At 45.3% G+C, this 12,816-nt stretch overlaps 2 protein-coding genes across 10 annotated transcripts in view; one reads left to right on the plus strand and one right to left on the minus strand.

Annotated features, from left to right (window-relative positions):
• Window positions 1–4,353, minus strand: part of LOC137430808 (uncharacterized) — a gene marked incomplete at its 5' end in the record, with an annotated part of 45,308 nt that extends 40,955 nt beyond the window's left edge. The window contains one exon of the mRNA XM_078782732.1: window positions 4,286–4,353. Coding sequence (XP_078638858.1) covers window positions 4,286–4,353 — 68 coding nt within the window. The remainder of the gene's footprint in view (window positions 1–4,285) is intronic.
• The window catches only part of FERRY3 (FERRY endosomal RAB5 effector complex subunit 3), a 34,121-nt gene continuing 25,077 nt past the window's right edge, over window positions 3,773–12,816 (plus strand). The window contains exons 1-3 of one of the 9 annotated variants that reach the window (XM_068122869.2): window positions 3,773–4,030; window positions 4,762–5,000; window positions 5,284–5,429. In XM_068122869.2, coding sequence (XP_067978970.2) covers window positions 4,820–5,000; window positions 5,284–5,429 — 327 coding nt within the window. In that variant the 5' untranslated portion in view covers window positions 3,773–4,030; window positions 4,762–4,819. Of the gene's footprint in view, window positions 4,031–4,066; window positions 4,365–4,761; window positions 5,001–5,283; window positions 5,430–12,816 lie in introns of those variants that run through there. The other 8 variants (XM_078782211.1, XM_068122871.2, XM_068122873.2 and 5 more) reach the window with 8 other exon arrangements.

Here is a 12,816-nt window from a genome sequence, read left to right on the forward strand (position 1 = left end):
TTTGGCACCATACCATGTGGTATTTTCGCACCATACCATGTGGTATTTTGGCACCATAACATGTGGTATTTTGGCATCATAACACAGGGTATTTTGGCACCATAACGTGGTTTTTTGGCACCATAACACGTGGTATTTTGACATCATAACACATGGTATTTTGGCACCACAACATGTGGTATTTTGGCAACATAACATGTGGTATTATGACATCATAACACATGGTATTTTGACAGCATAACACATGGTATTTTGGCACCATAACACGTGGTATTTTGACATCATAACACATGGTATTTTGGCACCATAACATGTGGTATTTTGGCAACAAAACACGTGGTATTTTGGCACCATAACACATGTATTTTGGCACCATAACATGTGGTATTTTGGCACCACAACACGTGGTATTTTGGCAACATAACATGTGGTATGTTGGCAACATAACACGTGGAATTTTGGCACCATAACACATGGTATTTTGGCACCATAACATGTGGTATTTTGGCAACAAAACACGTGGTATTTTGGCACCATAACACATGTATTTTGGCACCATAACATGTGGTATTTTGGCACCACAACACGTGGTATTTTGTCAACATAACATGTGGTATGTTGGCAACATAACACGTGGTATTTTGGCACCATAACACATGTATTTTGGCACCATAACACGTGGTATTTTGGCATCATAATACAGGGTATTTTGGCACCATAACGTGGTATTTTGGCACCATAACACGTGGTATTTTGACATCATAACACATGGTATTTTGGCACCACGACATGTGGTATTTTGGCAACATAACATGTGGTATTATGACATCATAACACATGGTATTTTGACAGCATAACACATGGTATTTTGGCACCATAACACGTGGTATTTTGACATCATAACACATGGTATTTTGGCACCATAACATGTGGTATTTTGGCAACAAAACACGTGGTATTTTGGCACCATAACACATGTATTTTGGCACCATAACATATGGTATTTTGGCACCACAACACGTGGTATTTTGGCACCATAACATGTGGAATTTTGGCAACATAACACGTGGAATTTTGGCACCATAACACGTGGTATTTTGGCACCATAACACGTGGTATTTTGACACCATAACACATGTATTTTGGCACCATAACACGTGGTATTTTGGCACCATAACAGGTGGTATTTTGGCACCATAACACGTGGTATTTTGGCACCATAACACATGCATTTTGTCACCATAACACGTGGTATTTTGTCACCATAACACGTGGTATTTTGGCACCATAACAAGTGGTATTTTGGCAGCATGACACATGGTATTTTGGCACCATAACATGTGGTATTTTTACATCATAACACATGGTATTTTGGCACCATAACATGTGGTATTTTGGCAACATAACACGTGGTATTTTGGCACCATAACATGTGGTATTTTGGCACCGTAACATGTGGTATTTTGGCACCATAACATGTGGTATTTTGGCACCATAACACGTGGTATTTCGGCACAATAACACGTGGTATTTTGGCACCATAACATATGGTATTTTGGCAACATAACATGTGGTATTTTGGCACCATAACATGTGGTATTTTGGCACCATAACATGTGGTATTTTGGCAAACATAACACGTGGTATTTTGGCACCATAACACATGTATTTTGGCACCATAACAAGCGGTATTTTGACATCATAACATGGTATTTTGGCACTAAAGTGTGGTATTTTGGCAACATAACACGTGGTATTTGGCACCATAACACGTGGTATTTTGGCACCATAATACATGTACATTGGCACCATCACAAGCGGTATTTTGACATCATAACATGGTACAGTATTTTGGCACCATAGTGTGGTATTTAAGCACCATAACACATGTATATTGGCACAATAACACGTGGTATTTTGGCACCATAACACGTGGTATTTTGGCACCATAACACGTGGTATTTTGGCACCATAACATGTATATTGGCACCATAACACATGTATATTGGCACCATAACAAGCGGTATTTTGACATCATAACATGGTATTTTGGCACCATAGTGTGGTATTTTGGCAACATAACACGTGGTATTTTGGCACCATAACATGTGGTATTTTGGCATCATAGCACATGGTATTTTGGCACCATAACATATGGTATTTTGGCGTCATAGCACATGGTATTTTGGCACCATAACATATGGTATTTTGGCTCCATAACATGGTATTTTGGCACCATAACATATGGTATTTTGGCACCATAACACATGGTATTTTGGCAACATAACACGTGGTATTTTGGCACCATAACATGTGGTATTTTGGCATCATAGCACATGGTATTTTGGCACCATAACATATGGTATTTTGGCGTCATAGCACATGGTATTTTGGCACCATAACATATGGTATTTTGGCTCCATAACATGGTATTTTGGCACCATAACATATGGTATTTTGGCACCATAACACATGGTATTTTGGCACCATAGCACATGGTATTTTGGCACCATAACATATGGTATTTTGGCATCATAGCACATGGTATTTTGGCAAGGTGATTCATCAATCGTGTGTGCCGTTCCTCGGACAGACGTTAAACTGGGCGTCCCGTCCCGTCGGTCGACATTCGTCGGTGGACAACAGAGATCGCATGGTGTCCTTCACGAAGAGTAGGCGAGCTATCGCCGGCACCATGAACAAATTACAAATTCCTGCCCGAAACTAAGTCGACCGTCAGGCCTGGCCAGCCGGTTCGTGAAAGACTTTAGTCAAGCTTCCCCGGCAATAACGTGAGAATAATTGTGGCCTTTAAAGAACATAATAAACACATTTTGATTTGGAACACCGATTTGTACGTTAGGCCACCGATTTACTGATCAACCCGTGCCGGCGCTTAATGACGGCATTACATTTAAAACCGCACGAAGAGACAAACCTCACGGTTCGTGGCATCTTCTGTACTGTTTGAGAGAGGGAACAGGAAAAGGGAAACTTTTTGACCACAGTGCCAGAGTGGCGGGAAAACCGTACGGAGGGTCCGCAGGAAACAACTCACCCGCGCCCTCCCCTCACGGAGCGCGAAGTTTTGGGTGAAGAACTCACGGATTGTGGAATTTTAAATGACAAAGCTCATATAATGTACGATTGCAGGTGAAAGTCGTAGCTGGATGTCATCATGTCATGGATCGGTTCAAAATGCGCTCCCGCATGCGTGCCGGTACCGTGAGTGGTGCCGTGAGCGGTGCCGTGAGCGGTACCGTGAGTGGTGCCGTGAGCGGTGCCGTGAGCGGTACCGTGAGCGAAACGCAGTGCTTGTTCAAGTCGCAACGTTGACGCGATTCATACAGGTTTTTGGAAGTTTAAAACAAACAAAACGGATCGATTGAAATCTCCAATGCTATGTCTGGTTATTAATTTAAGCTTCAGCAACCCCTGTTTAACCTTTATGTGGATATTCATCATAAATTTGGTCGATTGTGTCATACAGTATCACCATTATGCCACTTCTTCCGCGTGAGCATCGATTGTGACGTCACTCTAAGGCGGAATCTACGAATTGCGTCACCCACTCGAGCTTGATCAGCAGTGCTGTTGGTTCTGAGGCGGTTCTAATGGTTCTAATGATAACCTTCGTCGCTGATACGAGGTTAACAATATATTACTCTGCTTTATCCGGCCTGCTTTATTTATAATCTACTTTTTTACAATATGACTTGATTTTTTAAAATCACTTTTTAAACTTATACACGAGTTGTGCGTTTATTGCGGTGTAGCTGGTTGTATTTTTATGGTTGTGCAAGGATTCCGTTTTTTCTGTCAGAGGTTACCGAGAGTCCAATATTACTCGAAACTAATTATTTTGGTCAATACCTGATGCTACCCCCCATAAGTTACATTTAGATCCTGGGGGCAGAAGCACGTCAGCTTGTTTTGACGAAAATGTAATGTGGAATCCGTGAATGATGTTATAATATCACCGAAAGTCAAGATAATTCTCGGATGCTTTCCATTATTTTTCATCAAAAAGGTCCTGAAACTGCGGCATCCGGACATTTATTTGTGTTTTTTGTTTGTTTGTTTTTTAATATTTGTGGGTTAGAAATAAGTTACCGGTAGGCCATGATTGAATGCATGAAATTGATCAACATCTTGAAGTTGAATACGTCGTGCAGTCGATAATAATATTCGTGTCGTCTTCCTGGTTTTCATTTTATCGAAGCATTTTGACACCAACTACCAAGGGCTGGTAGTGGTAGGGTGACCTAGCGGTACGCACACTCACCTCGAGTCGAAGCTGTCTCGCCTTGGTTCGAATCCCGACTCGGCTGTATAAACTTCCGCCCACGTGTATCACAAGTAAGGTGATTCATCAACGTGTGTTGTGCCATCCCTCGGATGGACGTCAATCCGGTGTCCCGTCTGCCGGCATTCGTTGTTGACCGTTAAAGACCCCATGGTGTCCTTCGTGAAGAGTAGGCGAGCTATCGCCGGCACCATCGAACAAATGACAAATGATCGCCTTAACCGTAGTCGTCAGGCCTGGCCAGCCTGTCGTGAAAGACTTGGCGAAACTTCTGGCCAATTCTACAAAAACGTGGGAGTAATTGTGGTTGTTAAAGGTGCACTTTGACATCACACCTCATCTTTACCATAGAAACCGATAGGGTTGATAAAGGTTGCAGGAATTCAATAACTTGCATATATAATGTGGGTATGGTAGGTTGTGGAAGCTACCTACTGCTGTCCCCTTTTCCTCAGATGGTGTTTCCCCTCTATACCTCATTAGTCGTTCTATAAAGCAAAAGCAGCTGCGGTCATGAGGGAGGACTACGGAGGCGAGATGCAGGTCTTGGAGCGCCGGTTCATCTTCCAGGCTGGCCCTGCTGGGTTGCAGGAGCAAATTTCCCACTCGATAAAGATCCCTATGAATGGTTCGCTGGACCACCTTTGTGCCCGGATCATGGAGCAGCACTGTCTGCCCTGCTACGTCGAGGACGGTGCGTGCTGTGCGAAAGTTCTGGATGCTATTCAATCGTGTATGTTTCGGAATTGGGAATAATTGCGGTTTCATTCACACGCCTACCTTGTGCGATTGGAAAAATAACCACAATGGTACTGGGTTGACCTTGACATTGTGTCTGAATGTCACCAAACCTGCTTACCTATGCAGTTTTTGTTTTGGTGCTGCTTCACTCCGCCTGTTTGATCTTAACCCTGAGTTAACGTTCACCCGTGGTGCCCATGCGCCCCATCATTGTTTGCTGTGACGCTGTGTTGTAGACCTGCATCGGGAGCTGAGCCATTTTGTGCGGTCTGAAACGTTGAAGTTGCAAGACAAGGCAGGAGAGATGGCGCTAGCACGGCTGGCTCGGGATGAAACCGGTTTTGAGGACCTGCTCGCATCTTGGGATGCTGCTTACTCTACGGTGAGGTCCATCCTGGGAATGTGGTTGAGGATGCAGAGTCTATCGGTATCATGTCCAGCAATAAAAAATGAAATACTTGGGTTGAGGCTCATGGAGGATCTGGTTGGCAGAGGGAGGAAAGTCAACAAAGGGAGAATGAAGGTGGAAGGCAACTACTTGATGTGTGAAAGCTGCAGATAGACGAGATAAGTGAGAATATAACGGATCATGAGTTACGTATTGTAGACATGAGATTGCTATCGGTTGCCATTTTGAAACTCGGAAAGAGTACAATGGGATGGACTCCAGAGGGAAGTGCTTCCACATATGATAGAAAAGGAGATGATAGCTAAGCACAAAGCTTTCTACAGTCAATGAGCTCTAGATGAATGCAAATGACCTGGAAGAGGTTGAGGGGAATGAAAGGCTTGTGAAAGAGGAGCGTAAAGAGAGCAGAGATTAGCTTGACCACAAACTTCTCTGTGATGGAGAGGAAGCATGGTCTGTGCCCATGAAATTTTCTTTTTCTGAGAGCTATCAATACGTTTTTAAATTATTTTCAGTTTAAAAAAATTGGTGAACAATACTTTAGGTTCAAATAATCTTTAAAACTTCACCTGTCTGGGGATTAAGCTGTCCAACTAATCTATTTGTCTATGTTATTTGTAGTTGACAAACACAAATTCTGTCTATCCAGACAAAAAGATGGGATCCTATTTCAAGTTATCTTGGCAGTAGAGGTAGAGACACCACTTTATGAGTGGGAATTTGAATCGATTGCCCTTTAGAGGAGAAGAAGGCTTTTCAGATGAAACAGGTGAACTATCTGGTCAATTTGCTTCGAGCGTAAGCGTTGCTTGCTGTGTAGACATCAACCACACTCAAGATAGCGAGGAGTGTCCAAGAAGACTAGACCGTTTGCTACCCGCAGTTCAGGCAGGATCATGTGCCCGGGTTTTGCAATCGCTTCTGTATGTGTATCTGTCCGTCTGTCCAGGCAATAACTTTTCGATCATTTTAGCTTTTGTCATAAAATTTTCATTAAACCTTAACTATGAGAATATGGAGAAAATAGTTAAAAATTGGGTAAAAATGTAAAAGGGCAATGTCATAGTAACTATAAATAACCCTTATTAGCCCTGCCACAGCATGTCAAGCATGACAACAACAACAACAACATACATTTAAGGCCATTTTCCCTGCTAGAGCGGGGTTAGCCTTGCGGTCCCCATGACAATCTTCTCCATTTTGCCCTATTTTCTGCATCTCCCCTTGTTAACCCCCTTGCCCGCATTTCGTCTTCCACCATCTTTAGCCAAGTCTTTCTTCAGTCTTCCCCGTCCTCTACTTCCTTCTACATTCATTTCCATCACTCTTCTCAACCAGTCACTTTCATCCTTCCTCAACACATGACCAAACCATCTCAACCTGTTCCTCTTCACAGCATCAATCACAGGCTCTATTCCCATCATTTTTCGCAATTCATCATTTGTCTTCCTCTCTCTAAACGATGGGCATATGGGCAGGGTACAGCCCGATGTGGAGATCGGTTTCTGAGGTTTGGGACATGGAATGTAGCGACAATGACAGCGAGATCAGGAGAAGTGGTGGAAGTATTGGTCAGAAGAAGAGTAGACATATGTTGTGTGCAAGAGACGAGATGGAAGGGAAGTGGTGTGAGAATGGTGAAGGGTAGGCAGGGACAGAAATACAAGTTTGTGTGGCAAGGGTGCCTGGAGGGCGTGAATGGTGTTGGTGTCCTGTTTTCTGAGGAGTTTGTAGATAGTGTGGTGAGTGTGGTGAGTGTGACGAGAGTGAGTGATAGGTTGATGATGGTGAAAATGATGATTGGAAAGGTCTTGGTGAACGTCATCTCGGGATATGCTCCGCAGGTTGGTTGGAGCGATGAAGAGAAGGACAAGTTCTGGTGTGCTATAGAGAAGCTGATGGAAAACGTGAAAGATGAGGAAGTTGTTGTGGTAGGAGGAGACCTAAATGGACATGTGGGAAGGAGTATGGATGGTTTTGAGGGAGTTCATGGGGGTTATGGATATGGTGTGAGAAATGGAGAAGGTGAAAGGATTTTGGAGTTTGCTGATGGAGCTGATTTGTTGATTTGTAATACTCAGTTCCAGAAAGAGGATAATAAGCTTGTTACATACACGTCAGGTGGGTCGACGACAACCGTTGACTACCTGATGGTGCGTAGGCGAGATAGGGGGCACCTCCGGGACACAAAGGTGATCCCGGCGGAGGAGGCTTTTTCACAGCACCACTTGGTTGTCTGCGACATAAGGGTGAAAGGTGCGAGGAGAGCTCAGCGGGTGAAGTACCAACCGAGAATGAAGGTGTGGAGGTTGAAAGAGGTGACAGTAATGGAGGCATTAAAAGAGAGGCTGAGTAGGGTAGAGGATGATGTGGTTGAGCTTGAAAGTGGTTGGATGTCGATGAAAGCTAGTCTGTTGGGAGCCGTTGGTGAGGTATGTGGATGGATAAAAGGACCACCGAGGCACTCAGAAACATGGTGGTGGGATGATGAAGTTGGAAAGAGGATTGACGAGAAGAGGAAGAAGTTCAAGGAGTGGCAGAAGGCGAAGGGTACGGGAGCAGAAACAGCAGAGCATGAAAGTTATAAGGCAGCCAAGAAGGCTGCAAAGAAAGAGGTAGCAAAGGCGCAGGAGGCCTGTAGGAAAATGTTCGGGGAACGCTTGGATTCGGAAGAGGGTCAGAGAGCAGTATTCAGGATTGCAAAGCAGATAGCGAAAGAGAGGTGTGATGTGATGGGGGTGAGTTGCTTGAAGGATGAAGTGGGACAAATCGTTGTGGACCCAGATGGAAATAAAGGAAGATGGAAAAGATACATTGAAATGCTGTTGAATACAGATAATGAATGGGATGGCAACATAGAGAGTAACCCAGTTTTAGGACCGGCAGAGAAGATAACTGAGAAGGAAGTTGAGGAAGCGATAAAAGCAACAAAAAATTTTTTTTTTTTAACCTTTAGAGGCCATTTTTTCCCCGCAAGCGGGGGTTGGCCTTTTTCGGGGACCATCGTTGTTGTTGTTTTTCGGTCCCCTTTTTGAAGCAATGTTTTACGGCCGGATGCCCTTCCTGCCGCCAACCCTTTTTGTCGCCTTTTACGACAAGCAGGGAATAACCAGTGACCTGGTACTCAAGTAGCCGACCTCGGAAGGATGACAGGCTGAGTCAACCCCCCTGGCGTTAATTGAGCGATCGACCGGGATTCGAACCCAGGATCCTATGATCCGAAGCTGGCACCCTAGCCGCTAGCCCAACACCAGGGTTTAGCGATAAAAGCAATGAAGAGTAGAAAAGCGGGAGGGCCGACGGGAGTTGTGGGAGATATGTTGAAGGCAGCAGGAAGTTGGGGTGTGAAGAGAATGACAGAGATCTGTAATCTGGTGGTGAAAGAAGGCCACATTCCAGTGGATTGGGAACTGAGTACCCTCGTCCCTCTATACAAGGGGAAAGGTGACCCTCTGGACTGTGGCTCGTACCGAGCGATAAAGTTATTGGAGCATGGAATGAAGGTATTGGAAAGGGTGTTGGAGAGGAGGATAAGGAAGAAAGTGAAGATCGACGAAATGCAGTTTGGATTTATGCCAGGAAGAGGAACGACAGACGCGCATTTTATTGTGAGGCAGTTGCAGGAGAAGTACATGGAGAAGAGGAAGAAGTTGTTTCTTGGGTTTGTTGATCTGGAGAAAGCATTCGATAGGGTTCCACGCAAAGTATTGACATGGGCAATGAGGAAGTTAGGAGTGGAGGAATGGTTGATCAGAGTAGTGATGGCAATGTACAAAAAAGCACGCACAGCTGTAAGGAGGAAGGACGGGAACAGTGGTGAGTTTGAAGTGAAGGTGGGAGTGCATCAGGGGTCGGTACTAAGGCCACTACTATTTGTAGCTGTGATGGAGGTGCTGGCTCAGAACGTAAAGGAGGGTTTACCGTGGGAGTTGTTGTATGCAGATGATCTGGTGTTGATTGCGGAAAGTATGGATGGACTGAAGGAAAAGATGAACAAGTGGAAGGAATGTATGGAGACAAAAGGTCTGAAGGTGAATATCGGAAAGACGAAGGTGATGGCAAGTGGTAAAGCATGTGGTGAGGTGGAAAGAACTGGGAAGTGGCCCTGTGCTGTGTGCAGGAAGGGTGTCGGAGTGAACTCCATTCAATGTACAATGTGTGCTGAGTGGGTTCATCAAAAATGTAGTGGTCTGAGAGGGTCATTAACCAGTGTGGCAGCTACATTCAAATGTAAGGTGTGCACAGAGGGAGCTGCAGATGGAGGAAATGTTGAGTTGGATCTTGGAGACGGCGTGAAGCTGGAAGGTGTGAAAACATTTTGCTACCTCGGAGACATGCTGAATGGAGAAGGTGGATCAGACTCGGCAACGGTTGCTCGAGTGAGATGTGCATGGAAGAAGTTTCGGGAACTGAGTGGCGTGCTGATGAGGAGGGGAGTGTCATTGAAGCTGAAGGGAAAGGTGTATGCTGCATGTGTAAGAAGTGTTATGATTTATGGGAGCGAGACATGGGTAATGAACGTAGAGCAGCAACGAAGGTTGGAAAGTGTGGAAATGCGAATGGTTCGATGGATGTGTGGAGTATCGTTGAGAGAGAGGAAGACAAATGATGAATTGCGCAAAATGATGGGAATGGAGCCTGTGATTGATGTTGTGAAGAGGAACAGGTTGAGATGGTTTGGTCATGCATTGAGGAAGGATGAAAGTGACTGGTTGAGAAGAGTGATGGAAATTAATGTCGAAGGAAGTAGAGGACGGGGAAGACCGAGAAAGACTTGGCCAAAGATGGTGGAAGAAGAAATGCTGGCAAGGGGGTTAACAAGGAGAGATGCAGAAAATAGGGCAAGGTGGAGAAGATTGTCATGGGGACCGCAAGGCTAACCCCCGCTCTAGCAGGGAAAATGGCCTTAAAATGCATGTTGTTGTGTTGTTGTTGTCTCTAAACGATACTCCGCACATCTATCGAACCATTCGCATTTCCACCCTTTCCAACCTTCGTTGCTTCTCTACGTTCATTACCCATGTCTCGCTCCCATAAATCATAACACTTCTCACACATGCAGCATACACCTTTCCCTTCAGCTTCAACGACACTCCCCTCCTCATCAGCACGCCACTCAGGTCCCGAAACTTCTTCCATGCACATCTCACTCTAGCAACCGTTGCCGAGTCTGATCCGCCTTCTCCATTCAGCATGTCTCCGAGGTAGCAAAATGTTTTCACACCTTCCAGCTTCACGCCGTCTCCAAGATCCAACTCAACATTTCCTCCATCTGCAGCTCCCTCTGTGCACACCTTACATTTGAATGTAGCTGCCACACTAGTTAATGACCCTCTCAGACCACTACATTTTTGATGAACCCACTCAGCGCACATTGTACATTGAATGGAGTTCACTCCGACACCCTTCCTGCACACAGCACAGGGCCACTTCCCAGTTCTTTCCACCTCACTACATGCTTTACCACTTGCCATCACCTTCGTCTTTCCGATATTCACCTTCAGACCTTTTGTCTCCATACATTCCTTCCACTTGGTCATCTTTTCCCTCAGTCCATCCATACTCTCCGCAATCAACACCAGATCATCTGCATACAACAACTCCCACGGTAAACCATCCTTTACGTTCTGAGCCAGCACCTCCATCACAGCTACAAATAGTAGTGGACTTAGTACCGACCCCTGATGCACTCCCACCTTCACCTCAAACTCACCACTGTTCCCGTCCTTCGTCCTTACAGCTGTGCGCGCTCTTTTGTACATTGCCATCACTACTCTGATCAACCATTCCTCCACTCCTAACTTCCTCATTGCCCATGTCAATACTTTGCGTGGAACCCTATCGAATGCTTTCTCCAGATCAACAAACCCAAGAAACAACTTCTACCTCTTCTCCATGTACTTCTCCTGCAACTGCCTCACAATAAAAAGCGCGTCTGTCGTTCCTCTTCCTGGCATAAATCCAAACTGCATTTCGTCGATCTTCACTTTCTTCCTTATCCTCCTCTCCAACACCTTTTCCAATACCTTCATTCCATGCTCCAATAACTTTATCGCTCGGTACGAGCCACACTCTAGAGGGTCACCTTTCCCCTTGTATAGAGGGACGAGGGTACTCAGTTCCCAATCCACTGGAATACGGCCTTCTTTCACTGCCAGATTACAGATCTCTGTCATTCTCTTCACACCCCAACTTCCTGCTGCCTTCAACATATCTCCCACAACTCCCGTCATCCCTCCCGCTTTTCTACTCTTCATTGCTTTTATCGCTTCCTCAACTTCCTTCTCAGTTTTTTTCTCTGCCGGTCCTAAAACTGGGTTACTCTCTATGTTGCCATCCCATTCATTCTCTGTATTCAACAGCATTTCCATATATCTTTTCAATCTTCCTTTAATTCCATCTGGGTCCACAACGATTTGTCCCACTTCATCCTTCAAGCAACTCACCCCCATCACATCACACCTCTCTTTTGCTGTCTGCTTTGCAATCCTGAATACTGCTCTCTGACCCTCTTCCGAATCCAAGCGTTCTCCGAACATTTTCCTACATGCCTCCTGCGCCTTTGCTACCTCTTTCTTTGCAGCCTTCTTGGCTGCCTTATAACTTTCATGCTCTGCTGTTTCTGCTCCCGTACCCTTCGCCTTCTGCCACTCCTTGAACTTCTTCTTCTTCTCGTCAATCCTCTTTCCAACTTCATCATCCCACCACCATGTTTCCGAGTGCCTCGGTGGTCCTTTTGTCCATCCACATACCTCACCAACGGCTCCCAACAGACTCGCTTTCATTACATCCAACCACTTTCAAGCTCAACCACATCATCCTCTACCCTACTCAGCCTCTCTTTTACTGCCTCCCTTACTGTCACCTCTTTCAACCTCCACAACTTCATTCTCGGTTGGTACTTCACCCGCCGAGCTCTCCTCGCACCTTTCACCCTTATGTCGCAGACAACCAAGTGGTGCTGTGAAACAGCCTCCTCCCCCGGGGTCACCTTTGTGTCCCGGAGGTGCCCCCTATCTCACCTACGCACCATCAGGTAGTCAACGGTTGTCGTCGACCCACCTGACGTGTATGTAACAAGCTTATTATCCTCTTTCTGGAACTGAGTATTACAAATCAACAAATCAGCTCCATCAGCAAACTCCAAAATCCTTTCACCTTCTCCATTTCTCACACCATATCCGTAACCCCCATGAACTCCCTCAAAACCATCCATACTCCTTCCCACATGTCCATTCAGGTCTCCTCCCACCACAACAACTTCCTCATCTTTCACATTTTCCATCAGCTTCTCTATCGCACACCAGAACTTGTCCTTCTCTTCATCGCTCCGACCAACCTGCGGAGCATATCCCGAGAT

Source organism: Myxine glutinosa, chromosome 7 (genome assembly GCF_964187855.1).
Source record: "Myxine glutinosa chromosome 7, kmMyxGlut1.1, whole genome shotgun sequence".
NCBI lineage: Eukaryota > Metazoa > Chordata > Myxini > Myxiniformes > Myxinidae > Myxine > Myxine glutinosa.